A 20,814-nucleotide genomic window follows, 5' to 3' on the forward strand; every position below is an offset into this window, starting at 1 on the left:
ATTGATGCGAGCAACTTCGGTGATTAAAGCAACAATAACAATGGGAACCTAATTAAAATGTTGAGAGATACCTGAACTGATTGATAGGATTAGATGAATATTTAACACACTGACGATGACAACTTTGTTTGGATTTTGCTATGACCTTCATTACTTTCTCTGGGTGCAAACTTTAGAGTAGCTGATAGTTTCTGAAGATGCTTGAAATTTTGCAGCCGCTCCCTGGTGGTTCTAAAGGTTGTTGTGAGCCGCCCTGAGGCTTTGTTGCGATGGGGGCGGCATAGAAGTGTTTAAAATAAATAAATAAAGGCTTTGTTATAAGGCGCTTTTCTATGTTCTTAATCAAATACATCTTCTTAACATGAAGATAACCATTGGAATACCTAGCCTCCATGAATCCATTAAGTTCTTAACAAATTGCATAATCTCCTCTTCTGTTCCCGAATCCCATGAGTAAATTGGGTACTGGGTGATGTTATTCCTTTGTCTTCCCTCGAATATGTCGCCAACCAACTTCTGTAGCAATTCTAGTACTGCTAGAGCAAAGGTACTTTCTATATACTCCAGCTCAATCTAATTTTATGGACTTCCTTATTTAACCAGCTTTTCCTAAGCCCTTTCTCCTTGATCTTTTGGCATGACAGAGAAGGAACTAGGAGAAGAGAACAGAAAGAGAAACAAGTCTCCATTCGCATCAATTCTTCTTGAAGCTACATTTGAAACGTAACAATTTGGGACATTTCTTTTAGAACATGCCCAGAATTTGGATGACTTCCCATCTTCCATACTGGTTGCAAAATGGGGGCAGAGGCGGGTTTGAAAAGGCACGGGTATCTCACCAGGAGATGACTGCCTCCCAGGAGGCTCTGCCATATGTTGTATTATATATGGCAGGCTTCATGTGCTTCAACCTCAGTTGCCTTTTCATGCAGAGAACTCAGAGGGTGGTCAGCTTCATCCAGTAACTGATTCTGTGACCTCATACCTCCACCTCATAGGAGGCAGCAACTGTGGAATCAGATGACCTTCAAAAAATAGACTGCTCCTCTGCTCTGCCAGAGGAGGCAGAGTTAGCAGCAGCTCCACATCTGCCAGCCTTCAGAAAGCTTTGGAAGGCCCTTGCACACTGCGGAGACAACGGCCCTTGGTGGATCAATTTCAGGCAGTGTCCTGTCCAGGATCCTGAAAGAGCTTGCCTTGCCAGATGGGAACCTGCTGTGCCAGGCAAGGTCCAGTTGTTCCTGCTAATGCCTGTATTGCTACCCAGTCTCCCACAAGAGAGTACAGTATGTGGGCTGGGAGAACAAGGAAGAAGCAGGTCTCACCTTCACTCCCTGATCTGGGAACCAATGAAGGGTGGGAGAAGCTAAGCCCACCTGCCCCATATGATATTGGATGGCATACAGAAAATTTAAAGAAGGAAGGAAGGAAGGAAGGAAGGAAGGAAGGAAGGAAGGAAGGAAAGACAAGCTGCCTGGAAAGAGGGAGTGAGGAGGGCTGTGAGCATATTCTGCTTCCATGACCACAAGGGGCATCACACAGCATTTCCGGAGCAGCAGACACATGCTGCAAACCTACTCACGCTCCTCCGGGCTCACTCCTCCCTGAACTCAGAGAAAGGCAGTTCTGTATAGATATGGCCAGGAGTGTACGTTCAGTTGTCCCACATGATGCTCATCTGTACAGATGGAGAGAAACACAGCACACTGCACCACACTTACCGATCACGTAGGCGAGCAGCAATGCCAGGGTGACGGTGATGGCTGTCGCGCTCAAGGCAGTGCACTTCCAGTTGCAGCATCTATAAGGTTTGTTGAATGAAAAAGCAGGTCTAGAAAAAGTACTTCTAGGAAGTGGCCTGGGAGGTGGCGAGTAAACGGTATTGGAAGTTAAGGGATAGTTCTGGCTTGCTGCACTAAAGATTGCCGAAGAACCAGATCCATGCTTAAACAGGAAGTGCCTAGAGAAAGAAGACACAGAAAATCTGCTGTAATGTGCTGTCTAAGGAAGGCAGAATTTATTTATTTATTATTTATTTAGAGGACTTCTATGCCGCCCCGTTCACCGAAGCCTCGGGGCAGCTCACAATCATAAATAAATAACATAATATAAAACAATATAATTTAGCAGTATAACAGTAAAATTTAAGATGGCACTTAGCATGGTTAAATGCATCTTTGTCCAGGGAATTACCTATGAACAAGGTCAGCCATCCTCAACCTCATGTCCTCAACTCCCATCAGCCCCAGAAAATATGATCAATAGTCAGGAATGCTGGGAGGTGTCATTCAAAACTTCTAGAGACAGCCAAGTTGAGGGAAGCTGTTGCAGATGCAACACATAATGCTTGGCATGATTAAAGTTAGCCTGACTATATTCAGTAGGGCTTATTGTCAGGTCAGCACACACAGGTATGGTACCTGTCCTGATTTACAGCCAGCCTCAGTGAGTGTCCATGTAATGAGCCAGGAACTTGGCCAACTACTTAATAGTATAGATAAGCCTAGGAATAAACACTCAATCATGACTGGCTTGGCATTACAGGTATGAGGTGTTCCAAGAGATTGCAGGGGATGGTCGGAGTAAGCCAATAAGCAAGGGAAATGCATCGCCAAGGGTTATTCCAATGTCATTCAGAGGGGGCCAGTCTAGGCACCCAAGCTGAGTCAGGCTGAAGATGCCAGAGCAAGTTTGGATGTTGTGTACACATTTGTAGGGAGTTCTAGCCCACTGGGCATGACCATGTCCCCAGCTGCAGCCATTCTCAAAGGCCTGGCATGCAGAGAGGGAGCATGTGAATGCTTCTCTTAAAGTATTGGTGTTCATAGAATCATAGAATAGTCGAGTTGGAAGGGGCCATGAAGGCCATTGAGTCCAACCCCCTGCTGTTGCAGGACACCACGTTACACCATCCCACTCAGATGGCTGTCCAATGTCTCCAGTGTGGGAGAGCCTCCCACCTCTCTAGGCAGCTGGTTTCACTGTCGTACTGCACTGAAAGTGCGGAAGCTTTTCCTGATGTCCAGCCTGAATCTGGGTTGGTGCAACTTGAACTGATTATTCCATGTCCTACACTCTGGCGTCAGCAAGAAGAGAGCTTGACCTTCCTCTTTGCGACCAGCCTTTGAGGTACTTATAGAGGGATATCTCGTCCCCTTCAGTCTTCTCTTCTCAAGGCATGTGGCCCCAGTCGGAGGTTAGGACTCTGTCCTCCTTCCTCATTCTCCCTTGAGGACCCAGCCTCCTCACCACTGCTAGCATGTGTTCCTCCCAGGTACCTACCACCCCTGCAGCTTGGTGTATCAGGCTCTTCTCCTGATGATGACTACTTAAGTGGAGGTGTAATGGTACCCTAGGCCTATTTTGCCACAGCTACGCCCTACAGTACTTCATAGCCCTCATCCCAGGAAAGGTGCAATCCTTTTTTATGAGGGCAGGAACAGCAAAGAAGCAGAGACCATCTCCATGCTGTTCCTAGCCCACAAAAGAGGGTTGCAGCCAGGTCGGGCATCCAAGTGCTGCGCCTTGGAATAGTGCCTCCTTCCCCCTGTCCACGCAATAACATTCCCGAAGCCCCGGCAACTTCTGTGCTGGCTGAGGGGGCACGGACTGAACACGGCTCCCCACCTATGAGGTTGCAGCAATCTTCTCAGCTCCTAATCAAGGCTGCAAGCAAAGCCGGGACCGTGCAGTTGTGTCGTGAGTGTGTTTAGGATTGCAGTCTGAAAATACAGACGTCCCTTCTTGTCTCATCATGGATTTTTCCATAAATGGAAAAGCGAGACCTTGAATTTTTCTTACAATGTTCAGTCAAGGATCAGGGGAAGCATTAGAATTTGGCATGGGTATTTGACCAGCAATACAGCAAGTGTTTTCAACATGTGACATTCTTCATTGGAAGACTATTCTAAAGACATGATCAAAAACGATATGGTGTGCGCACACACACCGCAGAGGCAAATCATGGCAAAACATTCTGTAATAGGAATCCCCAAACTGCTGCTTGTTCAGCACATGTTACTATTTTCCAGCAGCAATTTTTTAAACATGAAGATGAATTTACACGAAGAATAGATTCTTTGGGGAAGTTCAATAGTGCTGAGAATAACATCTATGAAGCTGATCGTCCCCAAACAAACCACTTCCCCACTTTCTCGCTCACACAAGCACCCTACCAGGGAACATGAAGCCCCGTAACACTGCATAGAGATTTTTGTCTCATCTTCCTTCAAAACCCAACTTAGCACAGAGGAGACCTGCTCCTAATTCTCTGGATGAGAATCAGTGCCTTCTTAGAGAAGCTTCAGGCTTTACACAGAAGTGCTGCCAACTGCCTGTTCAGCCCCTTCCACGCTCTTCTTTGTACGGACCAAAAGTGCTCTTGGAATGAAATGCCATGGCTGCTGGTCGGGCAACATTTAATTTTAGATGCTCGTGTTTCTCGCAGTATATTGGAGTGAGCGTCGTAATAGTTATGTGTGTGCATATCCGTGCACTGGGAATTTTTCACTGGAATGTCTGCAGCCCCAATATTTGGCTCTGCAACTGTGTCTTTAATGGAGAAGCTGACAAATACAGTCACCAGGTTGGCAACGGTAATCAGTGGAGAGTCTCTGAAGAGGCTGGTGACCAGCTGCACCAGCAAGAAGTGAGAGATAGAAAGGGACTTCTCTCTGACCTGGTGCTGGGCATCAGAGGTATTAGGAAACAGCAAGACGTTTCAGCACAGTATCATGAAAGAGATGGACTCCTCTCCCAGGCCTGAAACATGGAGGAAGGGAAGGTCTCATCTTCAGCTTCATGCTGACCATTGAAGAAGTCTGAAAACAGTGACCAGCCTCATTGCTTCCCAATGGATCTGAAACTCAGTGTGATGTCAGATTATACCCCACTTCAAGTCCTATGCGTATGGAATGGGCAGGGTTTGGTAAATGATTGGCTCACAAGGCAAGCCAATATTTGTGGATCCCTGCTTTAACAGCATCTGGATTCAAACAATTAAGTAGGTGAAGCTTCTCCCATTCTTTTAATCCCTCACCCTCCCATTCTTTTATCCCCTCGCCCGTGTGTGTGCATGTGCGCATGATTCGAAATACCCCATTCAATTGCATATCAATAAACATAAGACATCCAGCTTTCTCCTGTGGCTAAAAGCATTAACTGATTAATTGGTTATTTGGTTATTTCATTAGCAGGAGAAAGTAAGGCAGCAACTGACAGACTTTAGATTGACTTGAGAATCCTAATGAATCCATTAAGACAGCATGCAATATATTAGACAGCAGAAATGAATCTAGAAGATGGCAGTAAAGTGCAGATATAGCCAAGGTGGGTTTTACCTGGGGCTCTGTATGCATTCTAGCCTCACATCAGGTAGGGCAAAAGCTGTTATGTCTATGTTAATGGAGGCGACACTAAACAGGAGCTCCATATCTGGTCTACAGAAGCTGCAAGTATTGCTGGAATGAAGGAGGTGTGGACCTGATCCACCATCTGGATGGGAGACTACGGGGAGCCCCATGTGTTAGCAGAGGGCATTATACATATCTGCACCAAACGCACATGTTTTAAAAGGTACCAAATGAACTATTTAACTGCCTATGCTTAGTTTGGGTGGTGGAGTTAATATTGCCTAAAGCAGGGGATATGTAGCTCTGCAGGTATTTTGCCCTGCAACTCCAGTCTCCTCTACCAGCAGACCTAAGAGTGAGGGATCATGGGAGCATTAGGCCAAAACCATCTGGAAGGCCATGCAATAGCTATCCTGGATTTAAAGGCTGACCCATATTTTCAACAGCCAAATACACATTTGGGGATCTGAGAGATCTATTTTCCCAATGAAAAAATGCAACATGCTATTACAGTATTCACATATCTTAATAACAAATCTTGACGTCTGTTAAAGATTAGAACATGACTGTGCAAACTGCACACATGAAGCCTTTTTAAATGCAACATTGATTTAGGTTTATACTGTGTTCTACTGTAATTGATGACACTTAAAATATCTAATTTTGGCTGTATTGTTGCTGCTGCCATCATCATTTCATACATTTCTGTACTTCCCTTGAGCCAAAATGAACCACACAATAGGTTACAACAATAACATCTAAATAAGAATAGCTATTGTACTGTAGTCCAGCTCTTCTGGTAGAACTGTTCCCGAAAGTTTGAGAACCCTCTGGGTTTAAAGTACTGATGGATAATATACCCTAAAGCATTTATTTGGAAATAAGTCTGATGCACTTTTGGTGGGAACAAATCTGCACACTCATGCATGCTTACCTGGGAGTGAGCCCCACGGAACAGGGTGAATTGTCTTGCCAAACAGGATTGGGTCTGCATAGGGTGGGCTACTGACTACGCAAATCTCTGCTTAGGGGGAACATATCCGTGTGCTGTTACAACTCCAGGGGATGCAGCTTTTGTGTTGACTAGCAGGAACATATCGACTTGTTAAAGATCATTAGATAAGGTGGCTAAAGTCAAGGGAACTATTAGTGCAGAGGAAGTCAAGCCCATGTGATCATCTTTGATTGCCTGTGTTCACCACTTCCAGAATGTGGTATGAGACAGAGCTTAGAGTTTACCTGGGCAGATGGGACCCTATTCTGGGGACTTTCTCCTGAGTTATGTATGGAGATGGATAAAAACCATAACGGATAGCAGGAAAGATGTAAATGTGAGCTGGATTATAGACCATGATTCCCAGATCATAGATGTCTATCTAAACTATCTGGTTGTTTTAGCCTATCAGCCAGCCGTTCAATATTGGGCCATGTAATTCAGAATTCAAGATTAGGATAAATAGGCTTGAATATAGGAATATATATTAGAATATAGGCTTGAGTTTCTTAACGTGTGTTCATTTACTGTTCCTTTGGGCAAAGTAAATACACCTAACACACACAATGAAGCTGATGGATACATTATATGTATAGGTAAGTACAGAATAAGTATATATTCTTTTGTGTAAGAGCCATAATTTATGACTTAAGCCATTTATAATACTCACTTTTATTAGGATTTAATTTGCTTTAGAAAGATTTGTGTGGAAAATGTATCTTAAACAGCTTTGTAGGAAAATGCTCCAATGTTAATGCTAATGTTTTTATTTTGTTTTAATATTATACACCTCCCAGAGAGCCCTCTGGACGAATGGAGTGGTTTATAAATGTAGTTGTAGTGATGATGATGATGATGATACTTTTGGTGACTTCAGGCTTAAATAGATAAAACTCTTAGGAACTGCAGGAGTATGTCTCATTTATCTACATCACCTTAGATTTCTAAATTACTTTTGATCATCAAAGATTTAGGTTTCTATTCCTATTGGTATAGGGTGTTCACAAAATCATACAAAGCAGACAGTGATACCATGGTGTGGCCATGTCATCCTGAATTCAACACCTGAATTTATCCTGCCATCAGACTGTACATTTTTACCTTTGGGTTTCAAAGTTCTGTGCAGAATTCCTAGGTTCTTACACAAAGCCACAAAAATACTGCAGAGGGAAGGCTTTTGCAAAAAGAGGATCTTACATTTCACTCGGCACGAGGGAAGAGGCATAGTCCTCCTGATTTCTGGTGCAAGGCATTCCCACAGCCGAGGGCCAGCAAATGCCCCACTGACTTCTGTGGGAGCGGCATCAGGACCACAATGTGGAATAAGGAAAAAAGATACAATCAATTCTTGTCGGTCTAGGTTTTCGATTCACATTTTTAAAAATGTTTCAACAGTATCTGGAGAAAAGAGGGTAAAGGTTTTTAATCCTCTATTTTCTTTTTAAAATAGAAGGCCCATTAGATGTTTTTTAAAAATAACATAAATGGATTGATAGAGACCATTTTCTGTGATACATAGTTAGTTGAGTTCACCAGGGTAAAAATGGCAGCAAATGCTGAACAAAAACGATATTAAGGGTACCCACAATTACTAATGCGATAATTGCAGAAGGGTTTTAAATTGTTGATTTGCAGCTGAATAGAACATAGAAAAAAGAACAGAATTAAACTGGCTGAAAAAGCACGTGAATCTGGAATTAATCTAAAGCAGAGAATTCAACAAGCAGTTAACATGTTATAAAGGTATTATTTTTAGAAAACCTAAAATGGATATTAAATTACATCTTCCAATGAACTATTGACAATACCCTGTTACAAAGTGTTGGTTTGGTAAGATGTAAGTACTCCACTGACAAGAAAATATAACCTGTTCTCAAAGTACTGGTGATATGAATGGTGTTGCTAGATGGAGACTGGATTCTCCCAAACTAAACAGCCCCCAAACTGTGTGTCTAAGTACAATGTTGTTAGCAAAAGCACTAAGGACATATTAAAATGTCTTTCTGCAGAGCAAACTGCTGAAAACTGCAGGATTTTCATCTGAATGCATTTGCAGGTTGTGACAATTTGGATGTGGATGCATTTGCAGGTTGTGACAGTTCACCATGGCAGGTTGGTGGTTGTGAATAACCCACAGTGCATCTGGTAGACACAGTGCATCACTGTGGGTTGTTCAGCCTTCCTGCCCCATCTGTCCACCTCATTCCTCCCATGGGGATCCAGAAGGATCCTATGGAAGGTCTGACTTGCCTGCCCTCCAAACAATGCAGTCACAAGCCCTCTAGCACTCAGTAGGGCTTTCTTTGCTCCATTTATTTATTTATTTATTTATTTATTTGATTTATGTCCCACCTTTTTCTTTTTTAAAGAACTGAAAGATCTTTAAAAGAGATTACCAGAACTTTCTTCTGCACATACCACATTCTGGAAATGAGAGTCCCTGTGCTTTCAGGTTATGATAACCTTCCAGTTATCATTAATTAATTAGATTTATACCCCACCTTTTTTTCTTTCAAATAACTCAAAGTGGCTTAGATTATTCTCCCCTTCCTGCTCTCAGTCTTATCCCCACAACAACACCCCTGGGAGGTAGGCTGGGCTGAGAGTCTGTGACTGGTCCAAAGTCACCCAGTTGGCTGAGCAGGAGCTAGAATTCAGATCGCCCGAGTTCCAGTCCTGTGCTCTTAACCACTACACCACACTGGCTCTCTATGCACTGTCCTTTGTTTTATCCTCTATCCTTATCTTCATCCTCTCTCTCTGAAATTGTGAGGTCAAGAGAGGGCACCTAATCATTTGCTAATGCATATGGATAGATGCCCATTGAAAAGTAATGACTAGAATTGAAACAGAAATGCAGCACACCATCCCATAACAGGCCATGATTAGGGATCCCGGATGGCTGCACCTTACTGCAACTGCTGATGGACAACTCTTGCTCCTGCCGGACAGTCCCTCAACACAAGCAGCCCTTCAAACAGAGGCCTGTCCTCTGACGACTCTTCCAAGCAAGTGACAAGGTGCCTCAGGAATGAACTGTTCAGGCAAATAAGGGCAGCTCATAAAGAGCATTGCCGGGAGACAGTAAAGCAGCGGTCCACTGTGATCGCTGACAAATTTTGTCATTTATAATCTTGGAGTAATAGCTATTAATTTAAATGAAGAGTCACATTTATAACCTGTCCTTCATTCTATTTTATAGCTAAGACATTTCAGATATTTTCACCTTCCCTCTCCTACCTGCTTTTATAGGGAACATAGTGAAAAATCAGTCCTGGAACTGTCAAACTGATTTTCTGTGCCTCTGCTCACTTTTGTTAATGCAATGTGCCCCTAGTAAGGTTAGAATTATTGTTTAATTAGACAGAAAATGCCACGTGCAAGAGGTATGTCAGAATAACCGATACTGAAGCAAAAGGACAGGAAAAAAATGGAGCCATGTTACATTTTGTTTTGCTTTGGTTTGTTTCAGAATACCAAAGACAAAAAGGGACTCGGGAATAATGACTCATTAACTTTAGCGGCGTCTCTGTTTTATCGTCAGATCTCCTGGTACATGAATGTTTCTCAAGCCTTGTATTTAGGCTGCTCCATCTTCCCTCGATCGGAAGCCATTTAAAGTCTTTCCCCTTCACACCACACTGACAGCCACAGAGAAGTAGCAGGTTGTACGTGGGGGAAGGACTTGGGATGCCCAGGTTCAAATCTCTGCCCATGGGGGCCATCCATATCCCTGTCGCACGGAGCCATCCATATGTCTCTGTTGTAGCCATGGGAGCCATAATCCTCACAGGGGATTATGTGGTACTTTATCTCTGTGCAACCAACCACACAAGATTGTTGTCAAGCAGGATGTGTGATATGTGCAGGCTCTTGGAGGAAGCGGAGAATAAATATGCCGTAGAGGGAAACAGCATGGATTATTTAACCTAGAAATCTAAGAACTGATTCTCCCCACCTGTCCACTATGTCATGCAGGAGTGGGGAAGTTCTTCAAGTCCAAAGGGCTGCTGGGTCATATTCCAGTGCTGTGTGGGGCTGAACAGCAAAGGAGTACCCCAACTACCCGTGTATCGACGCTTGGAGCTCTTAGAGCTCGTGCAGTGGTCAGAACAGCCTTTCTCAACCTGTTGCCTTGGAGGAACCCTGGAAATGTGGTGCAGGGGAGGAGGAGGATCTTCAAGGCTAGCTCCTGGGGTGCTTGCTCACAGCACCCCTCTTTTGCAACCTACACTACCACAACCAACTGCACAGAAAGTAGGGGAGGGGATGGATTGCCCCTCTTCCATGCCCTGCAGCTGCTGTTAAGGTGGCCACACCTGATGGGGAAGGTGGCCAGGGGCATTTAACACATTTCCAATGAAGTCTTGGATATGTCTACTCAGAAGAAAGTCCCCCGAGTTCAATGGAATTCCCTGACCAAATAGGATATGATTATAGTCTTAAATAATTTGCAAAGCAAAGAAAAGATGGAAACTCATTTTATGGAATTGCTGGGAGTTTAAGGATCCTATAAACACAATAAGCCACAGTGAGATGCGGCTGTCAAAGCTAATGGCAACACATGGCCCTGTAAATCATCAGTCCAGAACAATTAGAGCAAAGTATCCATAAAACCTGAGAAGTATGATTATTTTTAGTGAGAAGGAAGTGAGCAGGCAATGAGTTGTGTATGCTTTGTCCTGAGGGAGGGAAAAAAACCTTCCATGCAAGGAAGATTGTAAGACTGGGCCACTAAAAGGTGGAAGGGTCATATGTTTTGAACAGTATCCTCACTCTTTCCTGTCTTTTTTTTTACACATCTCTGAAATAGCAAAGAATGCAATACATTATAATAATAAGACATGGTATGTGGATAACTTTGAATACAGGACTCTTCTACTACTCCTCCGAGTAGTCCAAGGCTGCAGTCCTCTTCCCACTGAGACGGCAGTTGGCTCTGTTACACTCAAGGAAGCCTACTTTGGATAAGATGTACTGTATGTAGGATTCTGCTGAGGGCCTGTCATGCCTATATGCAGGTGGGGTGCAGGACCCCGGGCTCAGGGCCCAAATCCTGGATGGCTGGGGCTCCCAAGTTCGGCTCCTGGAGATGGCGCATGCCTGAAATTCACAGGTGTTGTGCTTCTTCACTAGTGCATCGTACCTCATCACACTCTGAACAGATTTGACGGAGGCCTTTTTGCATGCCATGACACAGGAATGCTGCAGTGCATGCTGGGAATGAGTGGGCGCCATTATGAAAATGCAGTCCTCAGCATGTTGTCTGCATGTGACCACAGTGGATTTTTCAAGGGTTAAGCAGCACTTTTAAACACCTGGGGCTGCTTCTCTCAACATGCAGCGTTACAAGGCAGGCCTTTTAGGATGAGAAGACGAGTCAGGGTCGGAATGCCTGGCTGAGTGGCCCAGGTAGATAAATCAAGAGGCTGGTTTGTGGGGAGATGCTGTGGAACAGGTAGGGAGAGAGGGCAACGGGTATAACTTGATCAATCCAGTGGTCCAATGCCAGAGCAATTAAATAATGTCTGGCATTCATACCTGGGCCACAAGCAGTGTAGACCTCCCTCAGGGTGGACCCAACTCTGTTTGGTGGGGAACAGAGAAAGAGGATTCAGTTTGGAATCAAATTCTGGCATGGGCAGAACTAAATCTATTAATCAGTGAGTTTATTAACTCGATAGATTCTTCCTACTGATGTATTTTACATTAATCACTTTGCATCACAAAGCCAGTCCTGGCTGGTCAGCCTTAACATAATAAAAGCCCACAGTTAGAAGCTTCTTGGTCTGCTGGGAAGGGAAAAGGAGAGGGGCTGGGAGGGAGAGAAAGACCGGCTCACAACACTTTAAACTGAGTGCCTGCATTTCAGATGCAATTAAACTGGGGTGAAATTCTAGAACCTCGGTGGAAGACAGCTGGTGTTCCCCTGCTTCTAAACCTGCAATTTCCATCCAATTTGCAAGCATTCTGCTACTTCCATAGGGCACTGTACCTTCCAAATTTCAGCCATAATAGGCAAAGAAGATGAAAATTAAAAACAAATGTTTTCACATTAGCTTTTATGTTTACATTTGTTTTACATTAAACTGAATATAAAACAAATGAAGTAACAGTAGCTTGATGTATATCATTTTTCATGTTCAAAAGAACTCACACTGTATTCTTGATTCTGTTTTGCCTGTACTGTACCTACCTAGAGCATTTCATATGGAAAGGGGACATTTAAATGCATTTCTACAATCCGGGCTTGCAGTTGGGTTGGTGAACAGATCTGAGAAGGGCATTTGGACAGTGGGTGCTTTCGTTCCAGTATGTTGAATACTTTTGAGAAATTTGGCATCCTTCATTCAAATGCGCTTGAAAACACATATAGCATTTACGATGGCGTTTATTAGGATGGTAACTTTTGGTTCCTAGTGCTGGGAATTACAGATGTTAAGCCCCCCTCTCCTTTATGCCTTCACCTTCAAACATTAGGCGACTGAGACCAAGGATGGAGCCTCCTCAGCGCTGGCCCCCCAGTTATATAATACAATCTGCAGAGAGACTCGCTTGGCAGAATCTCTTCAGGCACCAGTTCAAAACACTGTTTTTTGCCAGTCTTTCTTAGGACAGGCAGCTGGTTTTGGGCCTCATCACTGTTACTGCTCCTGTGTGTTTTCGTGTATGGTGATTTTTACTGGCTGAATTCTCTTTTTTATTATGAGTGCATCTTTTCTTTTTTGTTACTCAGGTTAATTGTTCAGATACTACTCATCACTTTTTTAGCTTTGTCCACGACACACTGCTGCTTAAGTCTTCACACTGGCTCTCTGTCCACTCCCAATTCCTAACTTCAACATGCTGCAGGGTCTTAACCCCTTTACCTCCTTGTGCAACACATGATTGTGCAGCTCCACACCTTTAACATTATAGTATCGTTAATCATTTCATTTCCATACCACACAATCACTGAAGCTTTCTGGGTGGTTTAGGAGGTGCACAACCATTCAGAAGCAAAGGTACAACAGTAAAAATCCCATCTAGAGACCTTCCGCTCCCCAAAACAAATCCATCACTTCTCCCTTGCTGCCTCTTATGCCCACCACTGTTTCCTGGAATGGAAAGTTTCCTAAAGACACTCCCCTTTAGGTGCTTCACATTCCTCTCCAAACTCACCTTTTCCAGGAAGCATTTGGAACAACCCTCTAGATGCAAATTCCTGCTGTTGTTCAGCTAAGACTTCTGTGCCCCTGCTTCTGTTTTCTCCAACCTCTTTTGTTACTTCCTTGAATCTATTTTTTGAGTGTAAACCCCTTCTGGCAGGACCTTGTAAAACCTATTCTTTGTAAAGCACCATTACCCAGATGAATAATACTGAAAAAATAAATTTAATAATGATGCCTTGTTTGTATGATTGGAAGCTGCTGTAAACATTCTCAGTACTGAAAAGTACAGTATGAAAGGTATTCAGCCCACTATCGATAATACATACAAACAGCTGTAGGAAGAACATTCCTTCTCTGCAAATGCCTTGCATATCACACCCTCACACTTGAAGCAAAGCTAGCTGTTTGCAATTTAGGACTAAGACTGAGATTTGGTTGGATATAAGCCCTCAACATGTGCATTCTGAATTATCTCTAGTTATTACAGTGGAACACAAATTAATGCCTCTAAATCTACTTTGAGATTACAAATGTTCCAAATAATAAAAAAAAATCAGCTTATGCCTATTAGGTAGATTTCAGTACTATTATACAAGAACGATCTAGAATACAGCTGCCAGAAAATGTGTCTGATTGTGTAAGAGTTCCTCCTCTTTTCACATAGCTTTGAAAAGGGAAAAAGGAGACTGATAGTTGATCAATTGATCTGCCTCCATTCATCAAATGGTTTGCTCAAAATAGTCTGAGGAAGCTAACTTTTCATATACAGCTTTGTAGAAGAAATGCCATACCTAAGCTGCTTCAACCTGATATCCTCCAGATGTTTTGTGCTTCAGCTCCCATCATCCCAGCCAGCATAGCCGATGGTCAGGGGTGCTGGGAGTTGTACTCCAATATTTAATAATCATCCGTGTCATCTTTCCTCTAGATCTTGGACCAGCATTAAGAAAACCCAAGCCCAAATCCTCAGTCAGCCAAGTTCACTGGGTGACCCTGAGCCAATCCTGCACATCTCTCCGTGGGAACAAAACAAGTCCCTTCAGGGAAATGCAGGACAAAAGAATAATAAACCAATTATAAAATGCGCCATCAAATAATAGCTTGGCATTCCAGTCACAACCCCCTGCATGCTGCAGCACCCTCCCCTTTGCAGAGAACCTGACGTCAAAACTAGCCGTTCCATCCCAAGCAGAGCCCTACGCCACAGGCTGGCGCTGGCTTTCCAATTCCGGTTGATGTCGGGACGGAACATGTTGGGGAGGGTCCAGATGCCCACCCCTTGGTCACTTGATGCCAAACCTTAGCTTGCCATTGAATCTCAAGTCCCAAAGGGCAACCCTTTCCTCTGATTCTTTCCAGGAAGTGTTCAGGTGGAGAAAGGGGCGTTATCTGATGAGCAACTGACCAGCCACTCTGTTTCTCTTCACAATGTGCCTTTTATTGTAGTTATTGTAATTGCTTCTTAGTAACACAGAAGGTAGGCCAGGTGGGTGACTTTATGTCCTTTTAAAAATGCAACAGCCAGTGCTAAAGGAGAGACAAGGAAACTTGAAAAGATTTACAAATGGACTGTCCCCACCGTCAGGCTGGCAGTCTTAAAAGGAACACAGTGAAAGACCTTGGAAATGGAAAAGAGCCACCGCTTAGCCAAGGGTTGCGGCAGGACGGTGCTAGGCCAGAGAAATGGGCAGAGGCAGACTGTGCTCAGGAAATGCTTGCCAGAGGTTGCCAACAAAACAGCCATTGTCAGGTCACCCCGAAGGAGCCACTGCATACCCAGCCAATCCTAAGATTTGTCCTAGGAAATCCTGCAGGCAATTAATTTTGCATTTGTCAGGTCTTCCCAGTTTCCGAGGAATGCCCCCATTCCTGACATCCCTTGAATTATGCCCCACGGAATTTATACATAAATGGGTGGGGAATGAGCATCTAACAGCATGCTGATGCAGACCACTGGTACACCTCCTTAACCAAGGGTCAAGCCATAGTAAATTGCAAAGGTGGATGCTTAATGTGAAAACTAAGCAGGTATGTTTGCATGTGAATTAGTTGAGCTCAGAAATTGCACAGAGCAGGCTCCTTCCTATTCTGGAAGCTTCTTAATTCTCAGGCCTATTCTCTTTTAGCCCCCCCCCCCCCCGCATTCTCTTCTTGCAAACACATACTCAGAAATAATGCTTTTAAATAAAGAGGCTTGGAGCAGTGGCACATATTTTCTGCAGACTTTGTGAAGCACCCTCATATGAATAATTCCACCCTGCAGAGTTTCCCCAGAGTCCCTTGACACACATACCGCTGCTGTTTTTGACAAGTAGCTGACAAATGGCTACATCTTCGTTCCCTCCTGGCTTCCATATGGAAGCAGCGGAGAGCTACTAATCAAGAGGAAGGATCACGGAAGTCCCAAACACCTGGTGGAGCTTATTGCAGTGCAGCTTCCAGAACTGATAGTTCGCAATTTGAACTAATTTAGTCACCCTGCTCAGATGCCAAGGAAAGCCATAGTTACTCACTGCATAAATAATCCTCCAAGATACCCACATAGCCCTTCTTTCCCTATTTGCTTTCTTTCCAAATCCCCTGCCGTTAAACAAACCACAGTTCATGGTGACATCTGAGCTTTTATAACTGTGGTTTGATACGCTTGCCTCAGAACAAGCCAGGATTTGATCCTGTTTTGTTTTTTGTAGTCACAATTTAAACCACCCACAGTTCTTTGAGTATGAGCATCACAGGGAACTGTGATTTGTTTAAAAATGTAGGAGTGGGAGGAACAGTGTGAGCAAAGTTATGCAGGTCCATTTAATGTCTGAAGTGGGTCAATGAACGGATGACCAGCCTTACAATAAACTGATATGTACAAAAAGCAAAAATTGTAGTGCAGACTCCTATGCAGTTATGCTACTCTGTATTTCTCTTTTATTGTGCATACCAATTTATCTAGCAGATGATCAGTCTATTCTGACTCCTCCTTCTTTGTCCACATGCATGCTCTTTTTAGCACAGAAACAGGTCCAAATAAAGCTTTCCATTTACCTGGTCTCCAGCGGTATATTACTATTCAGGACCCAGCTGTTGTGCAGATGCACCGGGTCCTGTGTGCTCGTTGGCGGAGGTGGAGCAGCTGGGCTGGGTTGGCTGCGGGTGGTCATCGATCTTCCCTGGAGCGAATCGCCTGCTGAAAGAGGCTTCCTGCTGCAGGTGCACGCGTGGGGAGGTGGAGGTGGAGGTGGGAGCGGCCTGAAGGTAAACTGGTTGCGTGGGCTTCCTTGCATTTCTGAAGGCACAAGAGGGAGAGGAAACAAGAGACCAGGTTATTCTTTGAAATGATGGCGGAAGGGCTGAGACCCGGTGCCTAATAGGATGATGCTGTATTCTCTTTGTGGGCGCGAATATTCAGATCAATCTGTCATTGAAATGTAATTGTCACTGATGAGCTAGCAGAACGAATGCGTGCAAGCAGGGAGAATGTCCACAGATTTGCATCTGCATGCAATCTGCAGAGAAAGTTTGACTAAGACAAAATAAACAAAGGGACTTAAGCAATTTGTCATAGGTTTCCATTTATTCGTGTTTTGTTTTTGGAATAAAGTAAAATCAATCAGAGTCTGAGAGTTACAGCTCAGATGCCACTGGATTTCATTGACAGTAAACCCCTTTTAAGAAAATGGCTGTGAAAGGAACAATAAGGCTGGAAAACTAAACATATTTCATGTTAAATCAAAATAGAAGAAACCATCCAATTCTATCAAACTTTCCTTCAATGTAAACAACTCCAGGAACTAATCTGTTCCATGGAATGAGCTGACAAACGGTTCTACTGTTAAGACAACTGTTATTAAAAATAAAAACCATACGTTTGATCAAGGCTTGCCAGGAACAAATCAATGGCCAAGAGAATGTGGGAGGCAGAGAAACTATACATAAGAAAATGGGTGTCTGGAGTCAGAGTCTCTTGAACTATAAATGATTGGAAATGAAGTTCTGTGAAATAATCCACGGATACTAAGGTGTATTTTTCAAATAATGGCAAATTGATTTTACTTGAAGCTTTAACAGGATTCTTTCATATCTTTTACAAAAGGACACAAAAATGTATTCTTTGTGGCACAAAAATGAAATCAAAGTTCAGAGGCTAGTGGAATTCATGGAATGGCTTGCATAACAAAGATGGGAGGCATACTTATTTGCATTTAGAATCTCTTGTGATGTAGCTGCCTATAACAGACTACTGAGGTTGGTCTTCTCCAAGGTACCACCTCTTCTTGATTTACATGTTATATAATCAAAGGCATCCTACAAGATATGTAAAGAACCATTAGAGGAGGTGAAAAATCCTTCCCTGAATCTAAAATGCAACCCATCCTTACTTGTTTTTTTCATTGGCCAGGAAATAACAAAATACCAAACATACTAATGCGTAAGACCCTCTGGGATTTGTGCTGTTTTCTTTTTTAAATTCCAGAATATCTCTCCTACAAAGAGCAGAAAACTTCTATTTCAAGAAACCTATCTCCATAAATTTTTACTCAGCATACAGCATAGGTCTTCAGTAAAACAACAGCAAATATGAAAATGAAGCAAGCCCAAAACTCCATAAAAGCCCGGGGGAATTGAAATGTATTCATTTGCATCCAATTTTAAAAAATCTAGAGGGTTTTAACCAGCACAGTCTTCTTAAAGTAGCTTATAATTATCCAACAAATTGGATAATTCCAGATTGGGGAAGGCTGCTCTAGATGTTTTTAGTTTGCACCCTTTTCCACCAATCTTGACCACTGGACTTGGTGTCTTGGTTTCACGGGAGCAACACATCTGCAGTACAACATCTGAATGGCTGCAGATTCTGCGCCGCTTCGGTACATGTTGTTCCTCCTGACCATCACTCAACCCATTTACTATGGTTTCTATCCAGCTGGCAAAAGTCCAGGACTGCACATTGTGTTTTTCTAGAATAATGATACGAACAATAATAAATGTGCATAGAATTTTCCTGTGACAAAACTGAAGCTGTCATATTTTGCAGACTTCATGAGAAGGAACAACTCACTGAAAAAGGCAATAATGTCAATAATAAAGTCAAAGGCAGAAGAAGAGGGAGACCAAATGGGAGATGGATCGATTCCATAGAGGAAGCTGCAATCTGAAATTTACAAGAGTTGAGCAGGGCTGTCCTGGATAGGACATTTTGGAGAGCGTTTATTCATAGGGATGCCATTATTCGGAGACAACTTGATGGCACATAACAACAACAAGTTGGACACTAATTCAAATACTGGTCCTTTTCTCCCCTGCTGCAGAATAATAATAAAAAAGAAAGAGTCTCACCAACAATTAATTGATGAGTATTACTTTCACTATGTGTAATTGATTAACTGCAAAGTTATTTGTAAGCTTGGCTAAATCTCTAATGGGATCATTTTCTTATCAGGATTGAAGAAACAAGAAAATAATCAAACTGTTTCATCATTTCCTGACAGAACTTTCATTCTGCCAGCACTGCTCTCCACTGAAGTTGCACATTTAAGAGAATATATTAAAATGTGATGAACCTTAGAAGTTCCACATTTAATTTGCAGGGCTCTAATAGCATTCTAATCCATTCCTGTTGAAAATTCATTTTTATTGGTATTTTTATTTACAAAATAGGAATTAACTTGAAATCAATTGTGCAATGAATTAACATGTAACTTATGGTGAAGGCAGGAAATCCAAGGGAAAGGGGAATACTTCAACATATATTTTAATTACACATACACAGACAGAAAGACACTAGGACCTACACAATATATTTGACTGCCTGAGCAAAGAAGGAGGCACAGCTATGCCCCCTCCCTACTTTGCACCCCTGCCCCTTTCCACCTCCATCCTAGTAAAAAATTCAAGAGTAATAGGTTAAGCATTCTTGTGCTCTTCACAATGGTGAAAAGAAATTTTCCCACTCTAACTAATCATAAGGCAGGTGGCCCAGTATTATGAGTTTCCCCACAGAATTTCCAAGGATGCTCCAATTGCTTCTCTGTCCACCTTTCCAACTGTCTCCCCAAGTCTGGATCTCATGACTGGTATGATTCCTGTATGTATTATCAAAAGCATTTCTAACCCACTCTTTAGCTGGGAAGTCTACTGCATTTGAAAGTTTGGATTTCAACAGAATCTGACCAATTTTTAAACAACAACAATAGCAGTAATGTGAATTATATTTACTCTCCGTTGCAAAGAACCCAAGGTGGCTAACTTTCTGCTCCTCCTCCCCATCTTGTCCACACAGTAACTGCAGGAGGCAGGTAAGGCTGAGGGTGAGTGAATGGGCCAAACACACTACAAAAGCTTCACAGTTAACTATGGAGTAGAATCCAGGCCTCCCAACAACACTGTAACGAGGACACCATATCAGGCTGTTCACATTCCAAGGCATATGTTAAGAATCAGATACTCCACTGCCTCTGTTTGCTTTCAACTCTAGAGTATCCGACGACAAATTCCTGTGGCCACAGGAGAGCTGAAGATGGCTAAGCGATGGAGAAACTTCAGAAAAAGTCACCCACTCCCTGGTCAAGAACCTACTACTTTTCCAACCTTATTCCTGTCCACCATCCACCATAGCTGAGAATCTTTGACAACCTGAAGCACTGAAGTTTACATATTTTTCTATAAGACACCCTCCTCCACCACAAATAAAGGGCTAAATGGATTGTCTATTGACTCTACTAAAAGGCATCCTTACAGTATGTACCCCTGAAAAGAATAAAATGAAATGTGTTGTTTATCTGCATGCACAAATGTGGGGACATGAAAAATAGCTAAAATGACTATCTAAAATAACTACTAAAATAGCTGGAATTATCCCTAGAAGTCACACTGGCTGTATTCAGATGAGAGAATAGACTATGGTTTATTATGACACCTGAAAGTGGCTAATATTCACTGCTGAACACACACAGTAAACCACAGTTTATAATTTATTTTGTAATTTATATATATTATAAATTATGTGTAATTTATACATGTAATTTAGATATATATTCTAATATAAATTACACATAATTTATATATGCAATATATATTATAAATTACATTTAATTTATACATTTATTTTGTGTGTGTATATATATAATATAAATTACATATAATTTATGTATGTAATTTATATATAATTTATATATTATAATATAAGTCTCTTCAATTTCCTTTGGCACGGCTGCAACATGTTCTGAAGCTTTTACTTCCCTTTTCAATTAACCACACTTTTGTGCATCCTCAACCAGGGGTGTCCAACCCGTGGCCCGTGGGCCAATTGCCGGGATGGGCGGGCCAC

General features: G+C 42.6%; 1 protein-coding gene across 5 annotated transcripts in view; it reads right to left on the reverse strand.

Annotated features, from left to right (window-relative positions):
• TENM1 (teneurin transmembrane protein 1) overlaps positions 1–20,814 on the reverse strand; it is a 203,512-nt gene that overhangs the window by 123,593 nt on the left and 59,105 nt on the right. For 4 of the 5 annotated variants that reach the window (XM_044427332.1, XM_044427330.1, XM_044427331.1 and 1 more), the window contains 2 exons: positions 16,533–16,773; positions 1,722–1,960 (listed from right to left, as the gene is read on the reverse strand). In XM_044427332.1, the coding sequence (XP_044283267.1) occupies positions 1,722–1,960; positions 16,533–16,773 (480 nt within the window). Of the gene's footprint in view, positions 1–1,721; positions 1,961–7,542; positions 7,636–16,532; positions 16,774–20,814 lie in introns of all 5 variants that reach the window. The other variant, XM_044427328.1, reaches the window with a different exon arrangement.

Source organism: Varanus komodoensis, unplaced genomic scaffold (assembly GCF_004798865.1).
Source record: "Varanus komodoensis strain SLA01 unplaced genomic scaffold, ASM479886v1 scaffold18_3, whole genome shotgun sequence".
NCBI classification, from domain to species: Eukaryota; Metazoa; Chordata; class Lepidosauria; order Squamata; family Varanidae; genus Varanus; species Varanus komodoensis.